Source organism: Haematobia irritans, chromosome 2, assembly GCF_050003625.1.
Source record: "Haematobia irritans isolate KBUSLIRL chromosome 2, ASM5000362v1, whole genome shotgun sequence".
Classification (NCBI taxonomy): Eukaryota; Metazoa; Arthropoda; class Insecta; order Diptera; family Muscidae; genus Haematobia; species Haematobia irritans.
In genome coordinates this window covers 21,898,079-21,925,270 of record NC_134398.1, presented here as the reverse complement: position 1 = coordinate 21,925,270, position 27,192 = coordinate 21,898,079, and the positions used below count along the sequence as shown (strand labels likewise).

The window sequence follows — 27,192 nt, the reverse complement described above, 5'->3', positions numbered from 1 at the left end:
TAATTTTTTCGGTATAAAAATATATGTTCACAATGTTTGCTTCTCCGTGGTTGGCAACACTGATCATATGTATGTTATAATTTTTAGTGATTTTCTTTATTTTTTGTTTTTCATAAAAACTTGTCAAAATGTATAGATGATTTTTGTGAGGAATTTTAATTTAAATTTCGGGACGAATGCCTCCTAATTTGGGGACAAGAGCCAGAAAACAGACGTCGAAAGAATATTTAGCCCAAAGAAATAGAATGAATTTTATTACACCTAATTTTTTTTTTTGCACGTACGCAAAAGACCGTTGTTCATTTATTTTTATTTAATTTTTCGGTATAAAAATATATGTTCACAATGTTTGCTTCTCAGTGGTTGGCAACACTAATCATATGTAAGCCTAAAATGCACAAGGGAACTCAACGACATCTAGATGCGTGCAGCTAAATTAAAATATATTTCTTTGTAGATAAAAAGCGTAGTGTTGCCACTACTTGAAATGTTTTAGCAGTGGTAAAATTGTATTTCATAATGAATGCGTTGTATATATATTTTGAAAAAAGTTTAAAAAATTACCCAATCGCAAATTAAAAAAATGGATAATCGAAATGTTGAATTTTTAATTGTTTCTAAATATGTCCACATACCCTCGTGCATAAATGCACATTTAAGATACTTAATTCCACTGTGTCTGGAAACGTGTTAGGTCCGTCGCTTATGCATTTATGTTTAGTTAGTTACAAAAAAACGCATACATTCAATTCTTATCGAAATTCAATTTATTTTAAATAGTTATGAACATTTTTTCGTAATCGTCAAATGAAAATATGCAACTTTTACAGCGAACATAATTTTTTTTTAATTACCTATGTGTTATCTTCAAACCATAAGTGCTTGAATTTTGTGGAACCATTGACTTTGAATATTCGTTATAAATAGAGCAGTTTGTTTTAGATTTCAATAAATTTCAAAAACCCGCAAAAAGTAAAGTCTCAAATATTTTGTGAGAATACAATACAAAAATGAAAATCTCTATTATCCTGTTGGCTATTGGCTTAATGAATTTCGCGGTTGCTCAAGACGGACCAACAACACCCCAAATGGATATGGACGGTAATGGCAATGGCAACGGAGCTATGCAAGCGGCTCCTTCAGATTCAACAACCAATGATGACCTTAAAGAAATTTTGAATGAAATTTTGGAATTACTTAAAGAACATGCCATGCATGGTACCAATATGGATGAACAAGAACTTCAGGAAATTCTGGCAAAATTAATGAGTAATCCGAAACTGATGAAACAGGTAGCCGATGCTTTGTGGAATGCAATGGACGAAGAGGATTGTGATGATGATCTATTTGCATCATTTTTTGATTTATTTGATTTTCGTAAGAAACGATCTTTGACGGAAGCTGAAGGCAAACGTAATTAAAGAGTTACTTTATATGTTTATTTATTAAGTTTTAATATTACTAAAATGCATTGGAAATAAATTCCTATTAAATTAAGCTTTTATAAGGGGTAACCTAACTTCTGAATTATAAATTCAGGATGATTTTATAATTTTTTCAATTATTTTTTCCACTTTGGGAAAAAAATTCTAAAGACAACCTTTTTAGGAAATCAAATCTTTGGATTCTGAGCTATGGACTGCTGCAAATATCTCAACGACATGGCTGAGGAATTCAATGTTCACATTATATGGGTACTTGGGCACACCATGGAACAGCTATGCCCGCCTTGTATACAATTTTCTATAGAAAAACAATTTTGAGAAAAGTTTCTTTAGAAATAAAATTTTTGAGAAAATTTCCTATAGAAGTAAAATTTTGAGTTCAATCCTATTTTCGACCAAACACCAGAACAATTTTCTGTGGTGGCTTATACCCTCCCAGCAATGTGTGTGACATTTTTGAGTGTTTCAAAGCTTCTCTAAGTGGTTTCACCACAAAGTGAAACGCCGTTCAGACTAGAATGTCCTCTTAAGATGGTCAGCACTTTGGTATTTTTACCCCAGTCCCATGTGCAAAAGCCCAATGGACTCGGCGATTTTGGTGGACATTGAACAGTTCATTTGTCTGCTCAGAGCTTCAATACTGCCTTTAGGGGATTTCCCTAATAACTTTCGGCATTTAAGAATTTTGAACCAACGCACAGTGGATCCAAATCGCTTTGTTTGGAGATAATTCTGTAACTTTTGAACGGATAAAGATGTCGACATAATTTTTTCTGTGTGTGAAAGCTAAAGTGTTTTCCTCTAAGTTTACAAATTTGTGAGTCCCTAATGGGTCCACAGGCTGACCTTTAGGCGTTGAAAGTTGGTCACCTCGGGGGTATGACATTTTGTTTAACTGTTAACTCCGCAATTTTGAACCGATTTCGATGATTTTTTCTTTGCTGGGTAGAACTTGTAAATCGGTTCAGATTTAGATATAGCCCATATATATCTTACGCCCGATATGCACATATATGACTCCAGAAGCCAGATTTTTTCTCTGATTGGCTTCAAATTTTGCCAAGTTTGATTTAAATCGGTTCAGATTTATTTTACCCGAGTTAGTGACGTTTAGTGCAAGTTTATGGCGCATTTGGCTAAGCACGGGTATAAATATAATACCTCGTTGGAAAGGTATTTGATAGAGCTTTATTTCCATGCAATTGCAAAGAAAAAAAATTCGAAACTTTAAAGTTTTTGGGCCACGGATCAATTTTTTTCAAAAATTCAGATTTTTTGGGAATTAAAAATATGAATTGAAAGCTTAATAACTTTTGAACTAATTGTGATATCATTATGATTTTTATTGATTTTTGAAGGAAAAATTCTTTTAAGAAATATTGCTGAATACACCATTCCGAAAATTGGTATCACAAATCCCCAAAATGGGGACATATATTGAAAACACGTTATTTTTTTGTAATTTGTATATATCTCAGCTGTTTACTGGTAGGATGTTGAAACCTTTTACAGTTAGTTAGAGGACACATGGGGCTTTTTGGAAAACAGATCGGCTTAGCAATCGGTGCTCTGCCAAATGAAAATTATTGAAAACAACATTTTTTCTTTTTGAGGTGGATGAGAAGAACACATATACTACTTGACCAAAATGGTCGATAAAAGCTTAAAACGTATCCTTATTTGGTGGTCTATAAGAAACAAGTAAAAAAGATTGGTATCACAAATCCCCAAAATGGGGACATATATTGAAAACACGTTATTTTTTTGTAATTTGTATATATCTCAGCTGTTTACTGGTAGGATGTTGAAACCTTTTACAGTTAGTTAGAGGACACATGGGGCTTTTTGGAAAACAGATCGGCTTAGCAATCGGTGCTCTGCCAAATGAAAATTATTGAAAACAACATTTTTTCTTTTTGAGGTGGATGAGAAGAACACATATACTACTTGACCAAAATGGTCGATAAAAGCTTAAAACGTATCCTTATTTGGTGGTCTATAAGAAACAAGTAAAAAAGGATTGTGCCTTTTTCCAACAAAAAAAAAAACGGTCAAAATCCGATTTTTTTTTGAAATTCTAATTTCTTTCAACGCCTACAGGTCAGCCCGTGTACCCACTAGGGACCATGGAAACTTAGAGGAAAACAATTCAGCTTTCACACACAGAAAAAATTATGTTGATATATTTATCCGTTCTAAAGTTACAGAATTATTTCCAAAAAAAGCGATTTGGAACCACTGTGCAATGTTCGATGGGTACGAGCGGGGAGCAACCAATCCAAGATGTAAAGTTTTAGCTACATCGGTGAACTCAGGCGCTCGCATGGGTTAGTACAATAAAAAAATGTTGAGAAAACTTTCTATAGAATTAAAACTTTGAGAAAATTTGCTATAGAAATAAAATTTTTAGAATATTTTCAATAGAAATAAAATTTTGAGAAAATTTTCAAATGAAATAAAATTTTGAGAAAATTTCTACATAAATAAAATTTTCAACAAATCTTCAATAGGAAAAAATTTTGCAGAAATTATTATAGAAATAAAATTTTGAGAAAATTTTCAATAAATATAAATTTTTTAGAAAATTTACTATAGAAAAACAACTTTGAGAACATTTTTTACGGAAACAAAATTTTGAGAACATTTTTCATGGAAACAAAATTTTGAGAACATTTTCTATAGAAATAAAATTTTGAAAACATCTTTAATAGGAATAAAATTTTGACAAAATATTCTAGAGAAATAAAATTTTTAAAAAATTTTCTATAGGAGTAAAATTTTAAAAAAATTTTCAATAGAAGAAAAAATTGAAAAATTTTTCAAATGAAATAAAATTTTAAGAAATTTTTTTATGGAAATAAATTTTTCTATAGAAATAAATTTTTGAGAAAATTTTCAATAAAAATAAATTTTTACAAAATTTTCAATAGAAATAAAATTTTGAGATAATTTTCTATAGAAATAATTTTTTTAGAATTTTGGATAGAAATTTTAAGAACATTTTCAATAGAAAAAAATTGAAAATTTTTTCAAAAGAAATAAAATTTTAAGAAAGTTTTTTTTTATGGAAATAAAATTTTCTATAGAAATAAATTTTTGAGAAAAATTTCAATAAAAACAAATTTCTAAAAAATTTTCAATAGAAATAAAATTTTGAGAATATTGTCCAAAGAAAAAATAAAGAAGGGAAAATTTTCTAGAGGAATAACAGTTTGGAAAAAAATTTCTCTAGAAATAAAATTGTGACAAAATTTTCTATAGAAATAAAATTTAACAAAGTTTTTCGTAGAAATAAAATTTTGAGAACAAGTGTTATAGACGTTATTTCTATAACAATTTTTCTCAAAATTTAATTTGCGAAAATTTTGAATACAAATAAAATTTTAAGAAAATTTCCACAAGAAACTATGTTTTAAGAAAATTTTCAATAGAAATACATTTTTGAGAAAATTTCTTATAGAAATGAAATTTTGAGGAAATTTTCGATAGAGATAATTTCTAGAAATTACATAATATTTTGAAAAAATTTCCAATAGAAATACATTTTTGAGAATTTTTCTATAGAAAAAAAATTTTTTAAAAATTGCTTTAGAAATAAAATTTAGAGAAATTTTTCTATAGAAATAAAGTTTTGAAAAATTTCCTATAGGAATAAAGTGGTTTCACTGCAATGTGTAACGCCGTTCGGACTCGGCTATAAAAAGGAGGTCCCTTGTCATTGAGCTTAACATGGAATCGGGCAGCACTCAGTGATAAGAGAGAAGTTCACCAATGTGGTATCACAATGGACTGAATAGTCTAAGTGAGCCTGATACATCGGGCTGCCACCTAACCTAACCTAACCTATAGGAATAAAATTTTGACAAAATTTTCTACAGATTTAAATTTTGAGAAATTTTTCAATAGAATTAAATTATTGAGAAAATTTCCTATAAAAGAAATTGTTTAGAAAATTTTCTATAGAAATACATTTTTGAGAAAATTTCCTTTAAAAATAAACTCTTCAGAACATTTTCTATTGAAATAAAATTTTATTCAAATTTAGATAGATTACTTTTTGGCACGAATGGCAACCGTGGTTATTATATAAGTACTGTTGGTAGAAATAAAATTTTGAGAAAAATTGTTATAGAAATAAAGTTTTGAGAAAATTTTTAATACAAATAAAATTTTAAGAAATTTTCCTCAAGAAACTATATTTTAAGAACCTTTTTCAATAGATTTTTAGAAAATTTCTTATAGAAATAAAATTTTGATATAACATTTTGAAAAAATTTCCAATAGAAATACATTTTTGAGAAATTTTCTATAGAAATTTTTTTTTTAAAAAATTGCTTTAGAAATAAAATTTATAAAAAATTTTGTATAGAAATAAAATTTTGACAAAATTTTCTATAGAAATAAAATTTTGACAAAATTTTCTATATAATTAAATTTTGAGAAATTTTTCAATAGAATTAAATTATTGAGAAAATTTGCTATAAAAGAAATTGTTGAGAAAATTTTCTATAGAATTAAATTTTTGAGAAAATTTCCTTTAAAAATAAACTTTTGAGCAAATTTTCTATTTAAATAAAATTTTCTTCAAATTTAGACAGATTACTTTTTGGCACGAATGGCAACCGTGGTTATTACACAAGTACTGTTGGTAAGCAATTTTTCACCTCACCACCTTACCCAGTTCTTCTTCATAGAATAAAGCTTACTTTTCATAATGTTTTTCACTAAAAAATCCACTTTTCCACGTTTATCGAAACCAAATGTTATACTTCCGAAATTTTCAAAAATTTATTCATTGACCAAATTTATGAATTTCAAATGCAATCACTTTTTCATGTAAAAAACTTCCCAATTTTGTCGAGGCATCATCGAATAATTCAACAACTTTTAGTTTTTCTCTATAATCGGATTTACTTAACGCCTCATTCACTTGCTGCAAATAGTTGCGAATTTCCTTCTCATATTGATCAAAGAGTCCTTGGGTCAGTAAATAATTAAGGCAATCTTGATAGAATTTCAAGTGGACATTTAAAACGGGTTCAGGTTCGGGGCTATCATTCAAATAATCCCATAATGCATCCGATTCAGATGCTTCATTGTACAAATCAAGTTTTCTATCTAAATTTTCTTCCGTCAAAGCTTGAGAAATTTTTTCGGAGAATTTTTTAGCCTCATCGGCTAGTTGGCCACTTAGGTCTGGTAAAATTTCCAGGACATACCAACGCACCAATTGTATATCTTCATTTATATATTGTCTATCCAGTTCTGTGTGGAAATAATCCAAAAAGTCCATATTTAATTTATCCCCATAGCTTTCCAACAGTAGGAGTTTATCTTTCAGTGTATTGTTGTTTAGGGAATTTTCAAAGGTGGCTTTCAGTTGTTGTAGTTCTGGCAAATATTTCGATTCGAAATGTTTTGCCATAATATCCAAACGTTGTATGAAATGTTTCAAGCGGCTATCAGTATGCTCTAAAGTAGCTTCGGATGTATCCACAGGATTTGCTAGTAGCTAAAGAGATTTTGTGCCAATTATAGGATTTTTATTTTAAAAATTCCTTTTCAGTTACCTCTTACCATTTTAAGTTGAATACATGTTAGTAATGTAATAAATTGTAAAATGTATTTCATTTTATTTAACTTTTTTAGCTTAATTTAAAAAAATGTGTTCTAATCAGTGTCAAATTGCCAGATACTTTGCGTGACAATATCATTCTGCGGGAGGTTTTATATGATCGTTAAAAAGTTCTAAGGGACAAACTTCAATTGTGATTACGTAGATTTTCCACACTTTTCATTGAAGTAGGGAATTCCGATAAAGATGAGAAATTGAGATATAACTTGGGATGATAACAAATTGGAAAGTACGACATTTTGTATTTTAAAGATAATCGATTTGTTCTAAAATTTACACCCAGAGAAAGCTTTTCATTCTTTCCTACTTTAGAAATTATCACATCACAGTGCCCTTGCAATTCAATTTATAATTTTCTATACAAATAAAATTGACAAAATTTTGACAAAATTTTCTATAGAAATAAAATTTTGAAAAAAATCTCTATAGAAACAAAATTTTGACAAAATTTTCTAGAGAAATAAAATTTTGAAAAAAATTTCTAGAGGAATAAAATTTTGACAAAATTTTCTATAGAAATAAAATTTTGACAAAATTTTCTAGAAAAATAAAATATTGACAAAATTTTCTATACAAATAAAATTTTTACAAAATTTTCAATAGAAATTAAATTTTTACAAAATTTTCTAGAGAAATAAAATTTTGACAAATTTTTCTATGGAAATAAAATTTAGACAAAATTTTCTATAGAAATAAAATTTTGACAAAAATTTTCTATACATATAAAATTTTGACAAAATTTTCTATAAAAATAAAATTTTGACAAAATTTTCTATGGAAAATTTTCTATAGAAATAGAAATTTGACAAAATTTCCTAAAGAAATAAAATTTTGACAAAATTTTCAATAGAAATAGAATTTGTTAAAATTATCGATAAAAATAGAATTTTTTTTTTTAAATTTCCTATCGAAATAAAATTTTGACAAAATTTTCTATACCAATAACTTTTTGACACAATCTTCTGTAGAAATCAAATTCTTACAAAATTTTCTATAGAAAAACAATTGACGAAATTTTCTATAGAAATAAAATTTGGACACAATTTTCTATAAAAAAAAAAAAAAACAAAAACAAAAAAAAAACTTTTGAGAAAATTTTCGCTAGAAATACAATTTTGAAAAATTTTCTATAAAATTTTGACATAAATTGTCTATAGAAATAAAATGTTGACATAATTTTCTACAAAATAAAATTTTCTATAGAAATAAAATTTGGACAAATTTTTTTTTATAGAAATGAAATTTTGACAAAATTTTCTATAGAAATAAAAATGTTGACAAAAATTTCTATAGAAATAACATTTTGATAAAATTTTCTATAAAAATAAAATTTTGACAAAAATTTTCTATAGAAAAAAATATTTGACAAAATTTTCTATAGATATAAAATTTTGACAAAATTTTCTATAGAAATAAAATTTTGCCAACATTTTCTATAACAAAAAAAAATTACAAATTTTTCTAAAGAAATAAAATTTTGTCAAAATTCCCTAAAGAAATAAAATTTTGACAAAAATTGCTATAGAAATAAAAATCTTGAAAAAATGTTCCATAAAAATAAAATTTTTACAAAAATTTCTATAGAAATAAAAATTTTGACAATATTTTCTATAAAAATAAAAATTTTGACAAAATTTTCTATAAAAATAAAATTTTGCCAAAATTTTCTATAGAAATAACATTTGGACAAAAATTTTCTTTAGAAATAAAATTTTGAGAAAAATATTTTTTATATAGAAATAAATTTTGACAAAAATTTTCTATATAAAATTTTGATAAAATTTTCTATAGAAATAAAATTTTGAAAAAATTCTCTATAGAAACAAAATTTTGAAAAAATTTGCTAGAGAAATAAAATTTTGAAAAAAATTTCTAGAGGAATAAAATTTTGACAAAATTTTCTATAGAAATAAAATTTTGACAAAATTTTCTAGACAAATAAAATTTTGACAAAATTTTCTATAGAAATTAAAGTTTTATAAAATTTTCTAGAGAAATAAAATTTTGACAAATTTTTCTATGGAAATAAAATTTTGACAAAATTTTCTATAGAAGTAACATTTTGGGAAAATTTTCTATAGAAATAAAATTTTGACAAAATTTTCTATAAAATTAAAATTTTGACAAAATTTTCTATAGAAATATATAATTTGACGAAATTTTCTCTAAAACTAACATTTTGACAAAATTTTCTATAGCAATAAAATGTTGACAAAATTTTCAATAGAAATAAAATTTTGACAAAATTTTCTATAGAAATAAAATTTTGACAAAAATTTTTTTATTGAAATAGAGTTTTGACAAAATGTTATATAGAAATAAAATGTTGACAAAATTTTCTATAGAAATGAAATGTTGACAAAATTTTCTATATAAATGAAATTTTGACAAAATTTTCTATAGAAATAAAATTTTGACAAAATCTTTTAGAAAAATAAAATTTTGACAATATTTCTTATAGAAATACAATTTTGATAACATTTTCTATAGAAATAAAATGTTTACAAAATTTCCTACAGCAATAAATTTTGACAAAGTTTTCTATAGTAATAGAATTTTGATAAAATTTTCTATAGAAATAAAATGTTGACAAAATTCTCTATAGGATAAAAATTTTATATTATCAGGTTTGTTGATAATGGTCGTTGGCAATCTGGTTTTAACTTAAACAAATTCACAGGTTATTAGTTTGATTCGATTACTTAATGCTAAAATTTGCCATATTTGTCAGTTACTTAATAATTGGTAAGCAATATGAAAGTCATTTAAACAAGGCGATGACGTCTCACACAAAATTATATATTTTCGTTTATCGCATTGTCTAGATTGTTGTATTTTTGTTATAATGCGACGGACATGCAATAACCTGAGAAAATGACTCAGTAATTTCTAGACATGAATCTTGATATGAAGTTAACAAGAATCCAAAGATAGATGATACATGTGATTGAATGTTGACAAAAGCCAGGAATGTAGTACGTGAGGTGAAAATCAAACATTTTTTCCAAAAATTATTTGTGAAGTTTATTTAAATTTTCTAACACGTATAAAAATTAATTTACACCAAAACCCAAGAAGAACAAACGAAATTTCAACAGTGGAAAAATAGAATAAATATATAAAATGGAGAGAGAGGTTTGTGTTATGAACATATTTAATTACATTTACAAATAAATGTAGAAAACTCCAACGTATTTTTTGTTCCCAGTATTTTTCTATAAAATCAAAATGCTTTAGTCACCAAATAATAGTGATATTAAATCGAAATTCCCCTGTGATTGTTGACAACAAATAAAATTTAAAATTGGAATTAGCATTTTATATGCTCTTTGCTCCAATTCACGAAATATTATATCCACCACCAGTGTTGCCGATGTGCCACCATAGGTTTTTGGTATTCTGTTCAAGCATTTGTGCCATATTTTTTTTTATTTTTTGTACCACGTTTTTGTCATGCTATGCCACTTTTGCACTTTTTTTAGTGTAAAAGTTTTGGAACCAACTAAAATTATAGATCTATCAGTGCCTTCACATATAATCGAATTTACATGTCAATAATATAATTTTGAGCACATTTCCTTTTTACTAACGCCTGAAAATAGGCAAGGAAAATTTTTATAGTTGGAAAACATTGTAGTGTTGCCGTTGTGCCACACAGTGTTGCTAGTATTTTCGTGCAATGGTTAGCATGCCCGTCATGCATACACAGGTTCGTGGGTTCAAATCCAGTTTCGACCGAACACCAAAAAGTTTTTCAGCGGTGGATTATCCCATCTCAGTAATGCTGGTGACATTTCTTAGTGTGTCAAAGCTTCTCTAAATGGTTTCAATGCAATAGGGAATGTCGTTCGGACTCGGCTGTAAAAAGGAAGTCCCTTGTTATTGAGCTTAACACAGAATCGGGCAGCACTCAGTGATAAGGGAGAAGTTCTTGTCGCCAAGCTAGGACGCTTTCGGCCCCCAAAACCCCCAATTAAAATTAAGGTTCCTCAGAATAATCCCCAATAAAAATTGTTCTATAGAAATAAGATTTTGAGAAAATTTCCTTTAGAAATAAAATTTTGAGAAAATTTTCTATAGAAATAAAATTTTTACAAAATTTTCTATAGAAATAAAATTTTTACAAAATTTTCTATAGAAATAAAACTGTGACAAATTTTCTATAAAAATAAAGTTTTGAGAAAATTTTCTATGGAAATAAAATTTTGACAAAATTTTCTATAGAAATAAAATTTTTGAGAAAATTTTGACAAAATAGTGTAAACGTTTTTATATGATCTCGCCTGAAAATTTTCTATAGAAATAAAATTTTGACCAAATTCTCTATAGAAATAAAAATTTTGACAAAATTTTCTATAGAAATAACATTTTGACAAAATTTTATACAGAAATAAAGTTTTGATACAATTTTCTATAAAAATAAAAAAATAAAATTTTGACAAAAATTTTCTTTAGCAATAAAATTTTGACAACATTTTCTATAGAAATATAATTTTGATAAAATTTTCTCTAGAAATAAAATTTTGTCAAAATTTTCTATGGAAATAAAATTTTGACAAAATTTTCTATAGAAATAAAATTTTTACAAAATTTTCTATAGAAATAAAACTGTGAAAAAATTTTCTATAAAAATAAAGTTTTGAGAAAATTTTCTATGGAAATAAAATTTTGACAAAATTTTCTATAGAAATAAAATTTTTGAGAAAATTTTGACAAAATAGTGTAAACGTTTTTATATGATCTCGCCTGAAAATATGCAAGGACATTTAATATAGTTGGGAAACCTTAGAGTGTTTCCGTTGTACCACTCAGTGTTGCCAGTAAAAAATTTTATATAGAAATAAAATTTTGACGAATTTTCTATAGAAATAAAGTGTTGAGAAAATTTCCTATAGATATAAAATTTTGACAAATTTTCTATAAAAATAAAACTTTTACAAATTTTCTATAAAAATAAAATTTTGAGAAAATTTGCTATGGAAATAAAATTTTGACAAAATTTTCTATAGAAATAAAATTTTTGAAAAAATTCCCTATAGAAATAAAATTTTGACAAAATAGTGTATACATTTTTGTATGATCTCGCCTGAAACGCCTGAAAATATGCAAGGACATTTTCTATAGTTGGAAAACCTGGGAGTGTTACCGTTGTACCACTCAGTGTTGCCAGTATTTTTCTGGCTCTTGTCCCCAAGTTTGGACGCTTTCGTCCCCAAAAATACCCAATCACAAAATTCAATTAAACAATTAATTGATACAATTAATTATTGTGATTGTTTTTTGTTTCAATCAAATAAATTGTTGAACCAATTAAATTTTTAATTGAATATTTTTTACCATTTACTTAACATTTTAATTGGAAAAACTTTGGTGATATCTTTTCTGTGTGGCGCACAAAAGAGCGATGTAGTTGGATCGCTTAGGTTAGGTATTGTGGCAGCCCAATATTTTAGACTATTCAGTCCTTTGTAATACCACCACAGTAGTGAACTTCTCTCTTATCACAGTTTGGCTCAATGACAAGGGACCTATTTATTATAGCCGAGTCTGAACGGCGTTCCACATTACGAAGAAGCTTTAAAACAATCAGAAATGCCACAAGCACTACTGTGAGGGGATAATCCACAGCTAAAAAACTTGTTGGTGTTCGGTCGAAACTGGGGTTAAACCCACGACCATATGTATGCAAGGCGGGTATGCTAACCATTGTACCATGCCATGGTGAACTCTAGACCCAGTATTCCATGATTTTCCACCATTGCACATCTCTAACATTCTAAATATAATCACACTGTTTCCGGAGATATAATTAAGAGCAGGCCCATATTTCCTCTGCAGGAGACTCTTTAAAATTAATTTCGATTTTTGTTTCACTTAATTTAAAATATAATTTATTAACAAAATACTGAGTCCAAACATACAAAAATCATTTAGGCCAATTCGATATTCTTCTTGGCCAAATATTCATTCAATTCCTTGTTGGGAGTTTGAGTGACATCATTCAAAATTCTATTTTTCTCCTCTACGCCTACAGACTCGGCCATAGCAGCTACAGTCATAGCCTTCAATTCTTCAATTTCCTTTTCGAATTTTCCTTCTTTTAAGGCCAAAACATTGGTGAAAAATTCGCTTGTTCTCTTCAAAGCTTCAGTGATGGCTGGCAAGGAGTTTTCTTTCAAGAAAGCATCAAATTCAGGTGAGAAAGTTTTGGTAAGACCCAAGAATTTATCTTCTTTTTCTTTCAAATTGCTGTCCTGCAATAAATTCTCCAAGGTGGTAATGGTCTTTTTCACCTCATCCGCATGGGCAGCAGCTTGAGGCAAGAGGCCCTTGTAGAAACCAATAGCATCACGAATATCTTCATCGACTTGGGCATGTTCCAAATTGGTACCAATCCATTTGTTGAATTCCTCATTGAAATTCTTATCAATGGTATTGAGGATTTTCTCTTTCTCCTCCACCGATTCAGTTTTCAAAGCACCCTCAGTGATTTCGATCAGCTTTTTGAGGTCCTCGCTGTATTTGGCTGCATCAGGATCCTTGGCAAAGGTATCGTATAAACGCAATTGATCGCGAATATTCATATTCAAGGCTTCACCCAAATCCAAAGCCAATGAAACCTAATTGGGGGGAGGATAAAAACAAAAAAATATAGTCTCCATAGGTGGGTGGATGTCTCCAAATGTTCATACCTGGGCAAGAGCAGCTAGAGCAAAAATCGACAAAATCCACAATTTGGCCATGATTTTTTTGTTAGTTTCTTTTTTTTTGGATCAGGTATCTTCTAGCGTCCTCTGAGCTGTGAGTGACTTTCAAAACTAAAGAAGACCGGCTTTTGTTGTCTTTTTATATGGCCTTAACGCTCAGTTGCTGACCCGGCTTGTTTTCATTCGCATCGATTCCCAGAGAAAACAGTCAAGAGTCTTTGTGAGGGCTAGCAATGATGCGTCTTTTTTTGGGTCTGTTTTTTTTTTTGTGTCCTACTCTTCGGTTTGTTTTTGAATGTAAACTGTTTGGTTTTCGTATATATAACTCACACATAAACTTGGTGATAAAAAAATCCCCAAAAAAGTTGTTTGTTTTGGTCACAAACATAATTACATTGTGAAAAATTAAGGCCGTCTCTTCATCATAATTTTCTATAGAAATAAAATTTTGACAAAATTTTCTATAGAAATAAAATTTTGAGAAAAATTTGTATAGAAATAAAATTTTCACAAAATTTTCAATAGAAATAAAATTTAGAGAAAAATTGTTATAGAAATAAAATTTTGACAAAATTTTCTATAGAAATACAATTTTGACAAAATTTCCTATAGAAATAAAATTTTGACAAAATTTTTTATAGAAATAAAATTTTCACAAAATTTTCTATAGAAATACAATTTTGACAAAATTTTCTATAGCAATACAAATTTTGACAAAATTTTTTATAGAAATAAAATTTTCACAAAATTTTCTATAGAAATACAATTTTGACAAAATTTTCTATAGAAATAAATTTTTGACAAAATTTTTTTTATAGAAATAAAATTTTCACAAAATTTTCTATAGAAATAAAATTTTGACAAAATTTTCTATAGAAATAAAATTTTCTCAAAATTTTCTATAGAAATAAAATTTTGACAAAATTTTCTATAGAAATAAAATTTTGACAAAAATTTTTTTATAGAAATAAAATTTTCACAAAATTTTCTATAGAAATAAAATTTTGATAAAATTGTATATATAAATAAAATTTTCACAAAATTTTCAATAGAAATTAAAATTTGACAAAACCTTCTGTAGAAATAAAAATTTGACAAAATCTTCTATAGAAATACAATTTTGACAAAATTTTCTATAGAAATACAAATTTTGACAAAATTTTCTATAGAAATAAAAATTTGACAAAATTTTCTACAGAAATAAAATTTTGAAAAAAAAATTTCTATAGAAATAGAATTTTGACAAAATTTCCTAAAGCAATAAAATTTTGACAAAATTTTCTATACAAATAACATTTTGACAAAATCTTCTATAAGAATAAATTTGTTACACAATTTCCTATAGAAAAAAAAATTTGACAAAATTTTCAAAGAAATACAATTGTGACAAAAATGTCCATAGCAATAAAAATGATGACAAAATTTTCCATAGAAATAAAATTTTGAGAAAACTTTCCATAGAAATACAATTTGGACAAAATTGTTTATGGAAATTAAATTTAGGAAATTTTCTCAAAATTTTATTCCTATATAAAATTTGTTAACATTTTATTTCTATAGAAAATTTTAACAAATTCTATTTCTATCGAAAATTTTCTCAAAATTTTATTTCTATAGGAATTTTTTTTTTTAAATTTTAGATCTATAGGAAATTTTCTCAACATTTTATTTCTATAGAAAATTTTGTAAAAATTTTATTTCTATAGAAAATTTTTCATTGGGGATTAAATATTCTGAGGAACTTAATTTTAATTAGGGATTTTGGGGCCCAAAGCGTCCTAACTAGGGGACAAGAACTTCTCTATGTTAAGCTGAATAACAAGGGACCTCCTTTTTACAGCCGAGTCTGAACGGCGTTCAACATTGCAGTGGAACTACTTTGAAACACTCAGAAAGCATTACTGAGGTGGGATAACCCACCGCTGAAAAACTTTTTGGTGTTCGGTCGAAACTGGATTTGTACCCACGACTCTGTACATGCAAGGCGAGCATGCTAACCATTGCACCAAAATACTAGCAACACTGAGAGGCACAACGGTAACACTATAATGTTTTCCAACTATAGAAATTTTCCTTGCATATTTTCACGCGTTAGGAGAAAGGAAATGTGTTCAAAATTATATTATTGACATATGTAAAATCGATTATGTGTGAAGGCATTGATAAGATCAATAATTTTAGTTGGTTCCGGAATTATACCAAAACTTTTACACTAAAAGAAGTGCAAAAGTGGCATAACATGTTAAAAACGGGACACAAAAAATAAAAAAAAATACGGCACAAATGCTTAAACAGAATACCAAAAACCTATGGTGGCACATCGGCAACACTGGTGGTGGATATAATATTTCGTGAATTGGAGCAGTCTTCTATTTTCTATGCTAATATAAATAAAAAGAATAAAATTTTGAGAAAATTTTCTATAGAAATAAAATTTCGACAAAATTTTCTATAGAAATAAAATTTTAACAAAATTTCCTATAGGAAAAAAATTGACAAAATTTCCTGAAGAAATAAACTTTTGACAAAATTTCCGAGAGAAATAAAATGTTGACAAAATTTTCTATAGAAATAAAATTTTGACAAAATTTTCTATAGAAATAAAATTTTGACAAAATTTCCACAGAAATACAATTTTGACAAAATTTCCATAGAAATAAAATTTTGACAAAATTTCCATAGAAATGCAATTTTGACAAAATTTTCGATAGCAATAAAATTTTGACAAAATTTTCTACAAAAATAAAATTTTGAGAAAATTTTCTATAAAAATACAATTTTGAGAAAATTTTCTATAGAAATAAAATTTTGAAAAATTTTATATAGAAATAAAATTTTGAAAAAATTTTCTATACAAATAACATTTTGATAAAATCTTCTATAGAAATAAAATTTTTACAAAATTTCCTATAGGAAAAAATTTCCATAGAAATACAATTTTGACAAAATTTCATAAAGAAATAAAATTTCGACAAAATTTTCTATAGAAATAAAATTCTTACAAAATGTTCTATAGAAATAAAATTCTTACAAAATTTTCTATAGAAAAAAAAATTGACAAAATTTTCTATTGAAATAAAATTTTGACTAAATTTCCATAGAAATACAATTTTGAAAAAATTTCCTAAAAAAATAAAATTTTGACAAAATTTCCTATAGAAATAAAATTTTGACAAAATTTTCTATAGAAATAAAATTTTGACAAATTTTTCTATAGAAATAAACTTTTGACAAAATTTCCACAGAAATACAATTTTGACAAAATTTCCATAGAAATACAATTTTGATAAAATTTCCATAGAAATACAATTTTGACAAAATTTTCTATAGCAATAAAATTTTGACACAATTTTCTATAGAAATAAAATTTTGACAAAATTTTCTATAAAAATAAAATTTTGAGAAAATTTTCTATAGAAATAAAATTTTAACAAAATTTTCTATAGAAATACAAATTTGACAAAATTTTCTATAGAAATAAAATTTTGACAAAATTTTCTATACAAATAACATTTTGATAAAATATTCTATAGAAATAAAATTTTGACAAAATTTCCAATAGGAAAAAATTGATAAAATTTCCATAGAAATACAATTTTGACAAAATTTCCTATAGAAATAAAATTTCGACAAAATTTTCTATACAAATAACTTTTTGACAAAATCTTCTATAGAAATAAAATTCTTACAAAATTTTCTATAGAAAAAAAATGATAAACTTTTCTATAGAAATAAAATTTTGACTAAATTTCCATAGAAATACAATTTGGACAAAATTTCCTAAAAAATAAAATTTTGAGAAAATTTTCTATAGAAATACATTTTTGACAAAATTTTCTATAGGAAAAAAATTTTTACAAAATTTCGTATACAAAACAAAAATTTGACAAAATTTTCTATAGAAATAAACTTTTGACAAAATTTCCACAGAAATAAAATTTTGACAAAATATCCATAGAAATACAATTTTGACAAAATTTTCATAGAAATACAATTTTGACAAAATTTTCTATAGCAATAAAATTTTGATAAAATTTTCTATAGAAATAAAACTTTGACAAAATTTTCTATAAAAATACAATTTTGAGAAAATTTTCTATAGAAATAAAATTTTGAAATAAATTTTCTATAGAAATAACATTTTGAAATAAATTTTCTATAGAAATAAAGTTTTATTAAAATTTTCTATAGAAATTAAAATTTGGACAAAATTATCTATAAAAATAAAATTTTGAGAAAATTTTCTAAAGAAAAAAATTTTAACAAAATTTTCTATAGAAATACATATTTGACAAAATTTTCTATAGAAATAAAATTTTGACAAAATTTTCTATAAAAATAACATTTTGATAAAATCTTCTATAGAAATAAAATTTTTACAAAATTTACAATAGGAAAAAATTGACAAAATTTCTTTAGAAATACAATTTTGAAAAAATTTTCTATAGAAACAAAATTTTGACAAAAATTTAGATAGAAATAGAATTTTGTTAAAATTTTCTACGGAAATAGAATTTTGACAAATATTTTTTATAGAAATAAAATGTTGACAAAATTTTCTATAAAAATAAAATGTTGATAAAATTTTCTATAGAAATACAATTTTGACAAAATTTTCTATTGAAACAAAATTTTAACAAAATTTTCTATTGAAACAAAATTTTGACAAAAATTTCGATAGAAATAGAATTTTGACAAAATTTTCTATAGAAATAACATTTTGACAAAATTTTCTATAGAAACAAAATTTTGCAAAAAATTTCGATAGAAATAGAATTTGTTTAAAATTTTCTATGGTAATAGAATTTTGTTAAAATTTTCTATAGAAATAAAATTTTGACAAAATTTTCTATAGAAATAAAATTTTTAAATAAATTTTCTATAGAAATAAAATTTTGTTAAAATTTTCTATAGAAATAAAATTGTGACAAATTTTTCTATAGAAATAAAATTTTGAGAAAATTTTCTGTAAAAATGAAATATTGACAAAATTTTCTATAGAAATACAATTTTTTTGGTTTCTCTTCGTGTATACATTTAAATAGTCTCACTGTGCTGATATATAAAAACCCATTGAAAGCGTATTGAGACAATTAACACATGATTCCAACTAAACATCTGTCCGTCCGAGAGGTGTCTACGTAAAAACGTAAATGTGGTAGCATTCGTGAATATGGCCCACCGGTTCAGCGATCAACCGCACAAATCTCACATCTGTCTTTCATAATTAGCATTTTTAAATATTTCTAATAATTTCTATACCAAAGAAATATACAAAAAAAAAATAAAACAGAATAAATAAATTGTCAGACATCATTTAAAAATCAGGTTCAATCATAAGTATAAGAACACAAAAAAAAAAAACTAAATAAATGTGTCATGAAAATAAAGACCATAAAAACCCATAAAAAACTTGTCGCTAATGATCAATAAAAACAAAGATCGGATATAAATCGCCCAACTCCATGGACTACTGTTTGCGAGAGTGAAGGAAGAGAAAACAAATTATTATTTGGTAATTTCATAATAGAATAGAATAACTCCATATTTTGAGAATATCCAGATATTTTACCAAACTTTTGAGACTTTCTGTTTTTATTCAATTTTAATAAAAGAAGATTATTTGAAAAAAAAAAAACTACTAAACAAATGTCTTTATACAATATGAAGAAGACGCTTGAATAGATTGATTCTTTTTCTGAACATTTTTCTGTATTTCTCCGGGATTAGGAATTATTCCTTTTTTAATAGATAATCCAGACTACATTCAACATTAGTAATCTTTGCTATATCGGAAGATTTCCGAAAATTCATGACGCTGTTTAGAATTCATTTGCTATTAATTTAGCTTAAGCTTCTGTATAAATATCTCGAGATAATTAATTATTTACAGTCATTGATTTGGAGTCACATGTTGCGGTTTCCCCGAATTTCATTTGCATAATGTCGTCTGGTTTGTTTGGTTATATTTTGAATTTGTTTTCTTAAAATTACGGAAAACATGAAACTAGTTTATTGTGTTGTTTTTATGAATACTATTATGATAAATAGCGAAATTGGGTGTAGTTTGGAAATATACCTATTTATGTGTATTTATGCAAACCATAAAGAGAAATTAAACTATAACTGAGATATTGATGTTATACCCTACACCACTAGATGTTTTGATCAACAGGGTTATGGTTGAGAATTTCTAAAAGAGGGACATACAATTTGTTATACACAGACAAAAATATCCTTAAAATTTGTTTAACTAAAATTTTAATTCAATTGATTCAATAACATGAAATTTTGAACAATTTTTATATGGAAATAAAATGTTGGCAACATTATTTATAGAAATAAAATTTTGACAAAATTTTCTATAGAAATAAAATCTTGGGAAAATTTTCTATGGAAATGAAATGTTGGCAAATTGTTCTATAAAAATGAAATTTATACAAAATTTTCTATACATATAAAATTTTGACAAAATTTTCTATACAAATAAAATCTTGGGAAATTTTTCTATAGAAATAAAATTTTGACAAAATTTTCTATAGAAATATGATTTTGAGAGAATTTTCTATAGAAATAAAATTTAAAAAAAAATTTCTATAGAAATTAAATTTTGACAAAATTTTCTATAAAAATGAAATTAATACAAAATTTTCTATAGAAATTAAATTTATACAAAATTTTCTATACATATAAAATTTTGACAAAATTTTCTCTACAAATAAAATCTTGGGAAAATTTTCTATAAATATAAATATAATTTTGACAAAATTTTCTATAGAAATATAATTTTTACTGAATTTTCTATAGAAATAAAATTTTGACAAAATTTTCAATAGAAATATATTTTTTTTATTTCAGCTTAAAACCATGCATTGACTAAACTACAAGTGTAGCTTAACCTACAGAGGAAATGAATATTTGTCAAATTTATTTGGGCAAAGCTCTATAGACTGCAAGATGATTGGATTCATACGATTCGGAATTACCACATTCCTCATCAGCATCCTATACTTGCAGCAAAACTATCAACCAATTATCAGAATAAATTCAGGCAGTTCACTAAACCCAACAGTGAACCACATTTGAACCTTCCGAACAAAAAAGGTTTATGATTGCCGGCCTTTGTTGAAATCAAAAACCACAAAATGATTGAAGAATAAACCAACAATAACAAAAAAGAAAAAATAAAATTTTTTAAATTTAAAATTTAAATGAAATTTATACAAATTTTTCTACCTATATAAAATTTTGACAAATTTTTCTATGGAAATAAAATTTTGGGAAACTTTTCTATAGAAAAAAATGTTGACAAAATTTTCTATAAAAATGAAATTTATACAAAATTTTCTATAGAAATAAAATATTTACAAAATTTTCTATAAAATTAAAAGTTTGACAAAATTGTTTATAGAAATAAAATTTTGACTAAATTTTCTATAGAAAAAACATTTTGAGAAAATTTTCTATGGAAATAAAAGTTTGACAAAATTTTCTATAGAAATAAAATGTTGAGAAAATTATCTATACAAATAAAATTTTCAATAGCAATAAAATTTTGGGAAAATTTTCTATAGAAATAACATTTAGAAATAAAAATTAGACAAAATTTTCTATAGAAATAAAATTTTGACAAAATTTTCTATAGAAAAAAATGTTGACAAAATTTTTACAAAATTTTCTGTAGAAATAAATATTTGACAAAATTTTCTATAGAAATAAAATTTTAACATAATTTTCTATAGAAATAAAATTTTGACAAAATTTTCTATAGAAATGAAATTTATACAAATTTTTCTTTATATATAAAATAAAATTTTGGGAAAATTTTCTATAGAAATAAAATTTTGACAAAATTTTCTAAAGAAATAAGATTTTGACAAAATTTTCTATAAAATGAAATTTATAAAAAATTTTCTATAGAAATCAAATATTTAAAAAAATTTTCTATAAAATTAAAAGCTTGACAAAATTTTCTATAGAAATAAAATTTTGACTAAATTTTCAATAGAAAAAACATTTTGGCAAAATTTTCTATAGAAATAAAATGTTGAGAAAATTATCTATACAAATAGAATGTTCAATAGCAATAAAATTTTGCGAAAATTTTCTATAGAAATAACATTTAGAAATAAAAATTAGACAAAATTTTCGATAGAATTAAAATTTTGACAAAATTTTCTATAGAAATAAAATTTTGACAAAAATTTCTATAGAAATAAAATTTTGACAAAATTTTCTATAGAAATAAAATTTTGACAAAATTTTCTATAGAAATAAAATTCTTACAAAATTTTCTATAGAAAAAAAATTGACAAAATTTTCAAAGAAATACAATTTTGATAAAATTTCTACGGAAATACAATTTTGAAAAAATTTTCTATAAAAAAAAATTCGATAAAATTTCCTATAGAAATAAAATTTTGACAACATTTTCTATAGAAATAAGATTTTGACAAAATTTTATATAAAAATGAAATTTATACAAAATTTTCTATAGAAATAAAATATTTACAAAATTTTCTATAAAATTAAAAGTTTGACAAAATTTTGTATAGAAATAAAATTTTGACTAAATTTTCTATAGAAAAAACATTTTGACTAAATTTTCTATAGAAAAAAAATTTTGACAAAATTTTCTATAGAAATAAAATTTTCAATAGCAATAAAATTTTGGGAAAATTTTCTATAGAAATAACATTTAGAAATAAAAATTAGACAAAATTTTCTATAGAAATAAAATTTGACAAAGTATTCTATAGAAACAAAATTTTGACAAACCTTTCTATAAAAATAAATATTTGACAAAATTTTCTAAAGAAACTAAATTTTGCAAAAAAAAGATTTTATTGTTTTGAATTGTTTATTTGGTAAAATTTGTTGAAAATGTTTATAGTATAGAGCAGACAATCCAGGTTCCAAAAACGGTAGCGGATTTTTATACCCTAAACCACATAGTGGTCAGGGTATAATAACTTTGATCTGTCAAATAATGTGCCTACCAGATACCGATCGACTTAGAATTAGAGGTGTGTACGTGACACGAAATTGTCGTGACTCACGAAAATTTTCCTGACTCATACGTGAGTCGTGAGTCACGCGATGGTAACGGCGTGAGTGTGCGTGAGCGTGATTAACCAAACAAATGTCGTGCGTGAACGTGAGTCACGAAAATAATATCTTCGTGAGTGTGCGTGAAAACCGAATTTCGGAAAAACACGCTCACGAAAATAATCCCGCTTACGAACATAAAATGCCTACGAGTTCAATTCATATATAATTTTAGTGACAACCTAGGTTAGGTTAGGTTATGTGGCAGCCCGATGCTCACTTAGACTATTCAGTCCATTGTGATACCACAGTGGTGAACTTCTCTCTTATCACTGAGTGCTGCCCGATTCCATGTTAAGCTCAATGACAAGGGACCTCCTTTTTATATCCGAGTCCGAACGGCGTTCCACATTCCAATGAAACCACTTAGAGAAGCTTTGAAACCCTCAGAAATGTCACCAGCATTACTGAGGTGGCATAATCCACCGCTGAAAAACTTTTTGGTGTTCGGTCGTAGCAGGAATCGAACCCACGACCTTGTGTATGCAAGGCGGGCATGCTAACCATTGCACCACGGTGGCTCCCTAGTGACAATCTAAGTGTTAAAAGTTCTATAACGCTCTCGATTTTAATCATACTCATATTTTCTGTCAGGTTCTATAGGTAAATTACTCATAAAATTATTCGTGTGTCACGACATTTTTCGTGAGTCACGACATTTAAAAGATTTTCGTGCGTGAGTACAAATTTTCTTTTCGTGAGCGTGCGTGAGCGTGAGTCCTACCAAAAAATATCGTGCGTGAGTGTGCCTGAATAAGATTTGTCCGTCATGAGTGTGCGTGAGCGTGAGTAAACTATTACTCACGTGCACACCTCTACTTAGAATCACCTCCTGAGTCGATCAAGCGTTTGGTGTCCGTTCGTCCGTCTGTCCATGTATTTGTTGTTCACAAGATTCCGGTCGCAATTATTAACCGATTTTGATGCAATTTGGTACAGGGTGTTTTTTGGGCACAAGGACGAATTTGGAAATAAAATCGGATCAAATTTAGATATAGCTCCCATATATGTGCTTCGTCCGATTTCGACAAATGGGGTCACGTTGCACATTTTTTACTAACCGATCATCGTCAAATTTGGCACAAAGTAATATTTTGCATCACCCTTCAAGTCTACAAAATTTCATTGAAATCGGTTTAGATTTAAATATAGTTCTCATATATATGTATCGCCCGATTTTCCCAAATTTGGCCATAATACTCTTATTTATTAACCAATGTTGCTCAAATTTCTAATGTACATGTATTAGCCGATGGTATTTAGACTTACATGTAGCTCTTACATACAAATATTACCCTATTTTCACAAATTTGGATTTAATACTGAGCGATTTCATCTTTTTTCTAATAATAATGGAATCAATATTAGTGGTATCCTAATATCAAACATTTCTGTTCAGATTGTGATAAAACTCCCATAACCATGTACCCCTTAATGTTCTTAAATATGGAAATTGAGAATATTTGTTTCTGTGTATGTAACCAATATACTAAAAATTGTGCTGAGGAGCACTAATTAACACGTGTGGTTATCCCATAGTCGTCAGTCCCAACCCCTTTCATAATTTGTATATCTTATATACATGTATAAATTTTAATTAACTTCATCTTTATTATAATAAGTAAAAGTTATGGTAGAGCAAACATTAGATAGACTACAGCAAAGTAAAATTTGCATGATGTCTCAAATCATTTTTGGATTCTTAGGGGATTTTTTTGGTAGTTACCAACAATTCGATGAATATAAAAAAAAAAACTAAATGTCTTTTTGCTTCAATTCGATAACAAAAAATCCATTACAAAAAAATCAAAATAAACAAAAAATTAATTAATTATAATAATTAATTTTAGGGCACGATGAGTAGAATCTACTCTAAAATTTCGTATATGGGTGTATACTGCCCCCTCTATAGTTTTTGCACAGTGGTCACATTTGTTTTTCTGGCAATGAACTTTATTAAATTATTTCGGATTTAGATTCTACTCATCGTGCCCTAAAATTTGGTATATGGGTGTATACTGCCCCCTCTATAGTTTTTGCACAATGATCGTTTTTTTATTTCATTTTAAAGTTAACTTTATTTTCACGGACATACTCCTACAATCGGCAACAATATTAACCAAACTTCGTTAAAATTTTTAAAAGCAACCAACAACAGATGGCATAAAATCGATAACAACAAATCGAGTCAAAAAATTCTAATCGATTTTTATATCAAAAATTTTTAAGTCATCTACCTTTGATACATTTTTTTAATTTGGCTTAAAACCAATAGCAAACAACGAACAATTGTATTGGAAAAATCATTATCAATTAGATAAATTGATTTTATTCGATTTTTTCTAACTTCGATAATTTTTTTAAGCATTTGGCTTAAAATCGATAATAAAAAAAATCTAAGCCAAAAACATTGGAATATTAACAAAATCTTCGATTTGTAAAGCAAAATTGTAAGAATATTTTTATATTTCTTATGACTTCGAAAATATTTAAAATAATCAACATTTGACTTAAAATCGATAATAAAAAAATCGTATCAAAAAATCGATTATTAACAACAAAAATTGATTCTAACAGTTTTTAATATTAAAAACAAACTTACCGATTAATACATTTTCTCTGTTGATATCTTACACCGCCACCACAACTTCTGGAGCATACACTCCATTCGCTCCAATCATTCCACCGAGGATATGGGCGGGTTTTGGGTTTACGGGTTGTGGTTGTAGTTGTGGTGCTGGTGCTGGTCGTCGCTATAGTTGTTGTAGGCCTTTTTGTGGTCGTGGTAGTAGTAGTAGAAGGAGTAGTACTTGATGGTTCCAGTATATCATTACTTAACCACTCGGTTGGACTACGCGGTGTAAGAGTAAATGAATAACGTGGTGAAGCCGTTGTTATCGCAGTAGTGATGGGTCGTCGAGTTGTAGATTGTGTTGTGATTATGGGTCTTAAGGTCGTTGTGCTAGTGGTACGAGTTGGCATTTCAGAGCTAGATGTCGTACTCGCTGAAGTAGGGGCTTCAGATGTTGATGTTAAAAAAGTTGGCCTCAGAAATTGATCATCTTCTGGATATACATCATTAATACTGGGATCATTTTGTTTCTTATCGAATCTCCATAGATTTAAAAGTTCCACCGACTTTTTACTGTTGGGTTGTAAGAGACCATTGTTACGTTCTCGATTTCTTTGTTTTAACCATTCTTGATGTTTCTGAAAGTATCGAAAGAAGTGAGTTAATTGAATTAATCAGAAGCAAGATAGATATTATCCTTAGAAATGAAGAGGACTTAAAAGTATTCTGGCGGTAGGTCAAGCATTCTGATGTTATACCAAATTTTTTCCAAAATTTTCTATAGAAATAAAATTTTGCCAAAATTTTCTATAGAAATAAAATTTTGACAAAATTTTATATGGAAATAAATTTGGACAAAATTTTCTATAGAAATAAAATTTTGACAAAACTTTCTATAGAAAAAAAATTTGGATTAAATTTTCTATAGAAATAAAATTTTGACAAGATTTTTATAGAAGTAATATTTACACAAAACTTTCAATAGAAATAAAATGTTGACAAAATTTTCTATAGAAATAAAATTTTGACAAAATTTTCTATAGAAATAAAATTTTGACAAAATTTTCTATAGAAATAAAATTTTGACAAAATTTTCTATAGAAATAAAATTTTGACAAAATTTTCTATAGAAATAAAATTTTGGCAAAATTGTCTACAGAAATAAAATTTTGATAAAATTTTCTATAGAAACAAAATTTTTGACAAAATTTTCTATAGAAATAAAACTTTGAAAAAATTATTTATAGAAATAAAATTTTGACAAAATTTTCTATAAAAATACATTTTTTACAGAATTTTCTATAAAAATAAAATTTTTACAAAATTTTTTATAGAAACAAAATTTTGACAAAATTTTCTATAAAAATATAATTTTCACAAAATTTTTTATAAAAATAAAATTTTGACAAAATTTTCTATAAAAATAAAATTTTTACAAAATTTTCTATAGAAACAAAATTTTGACAATATTTCCTATAGAAATAAAATTTGGACAAAAATTCTTATAGAAATAATATTTTTACAACATTTTCTATAAAAATAAAATTTTTACAAAATTTTCTATAGAAATAAAATTTTGACAAAATTTTCTATAGAAATAATATTTTGACAAAATTTTCTATAAAAATAAAATTTCTTGATGTTTCTGAAAGTATCGAAAGAAGTGAGTTAATTGAATTAATCAGAAGCAAGATAGATATTATCCTTAGAAATGAAGAGGACTTA

At 25.9% G+C, this 27,192-nt stretch overlaps 3 protein-coding genes across 4 annotated transcripts in view; all 3 read right to left on the bottom strand.

The window, feature by feature from the left end:
* loh (thrombospondin type 1 domain containing lonely heart) overlaps positions 1 to 27,192 on the bottom strand; it is a 270,439-nt gene that overhangs the window by 121,686 nt on the left and 121,561 nt on the right. The window contains exon 4 of the mRNA XM_075293524.1: positions 25,498 to 26,105. Within this exon, the coding sequence (XP_075149639.1) occupies positions 25,498 to 26,105 (608 nt within the window). The remainder of the gene's footprint in view (positions 1 to 25,497; positions 26,106 to 27,192) is intronic.
* On the bottom strand, positions 6,209 to 7,158 carry LOC142223675 (uncharacterized). Of its 2 annotated transcripts, none has more exons than XM_075293527.1 (2): positions 7,023 to 7,158; positions 6,209 to 6,957 (listed from the first exon to the last, which is right to left on the bottom strand). In XM_075293527.1, the coding sequence occupies exons 1-2, from the start codon at positions 7,074 to 7,076 to the stop codon at positions 6,238 to 6,240; spliced, it is 774 nt and encodes a 257-aa protein (XP_075149642.1). In that variant the 5' UTR covers positions 7,077 to 7,158; the 3' UTR covers positions 6,209 to 6,237. The 2 variants fall into 2 exon arrangements, with proteins under 2 accessions (XP_075149642.1, XP_075149643.1); XM_075293528.1 differs by having other exon boundaries at positions 7,016 to 7,136.
* LOC142223676 (uncharacterized) lies at positions 12,943 to 13,911 on the bottom strand. The gene is made up of 2 exons (XM_075293529.1): positions 13,773 to 13,911; positions 12,943 to 13,700 (listed from the first exon to the last, which is right to left on the bottom strand). The coding sequence occupies exons 1-2, from the start codon at positions 13,821 to 13,823 to the stop codon at positions 13,011 to 13,013; spliced, it is 741 nt and encodes a 246-aa protein (XP_075149644.1). The 5' UTR covers positions 13,824 to 13,911; the 3' UTR covers positions 12,943 to 13,010.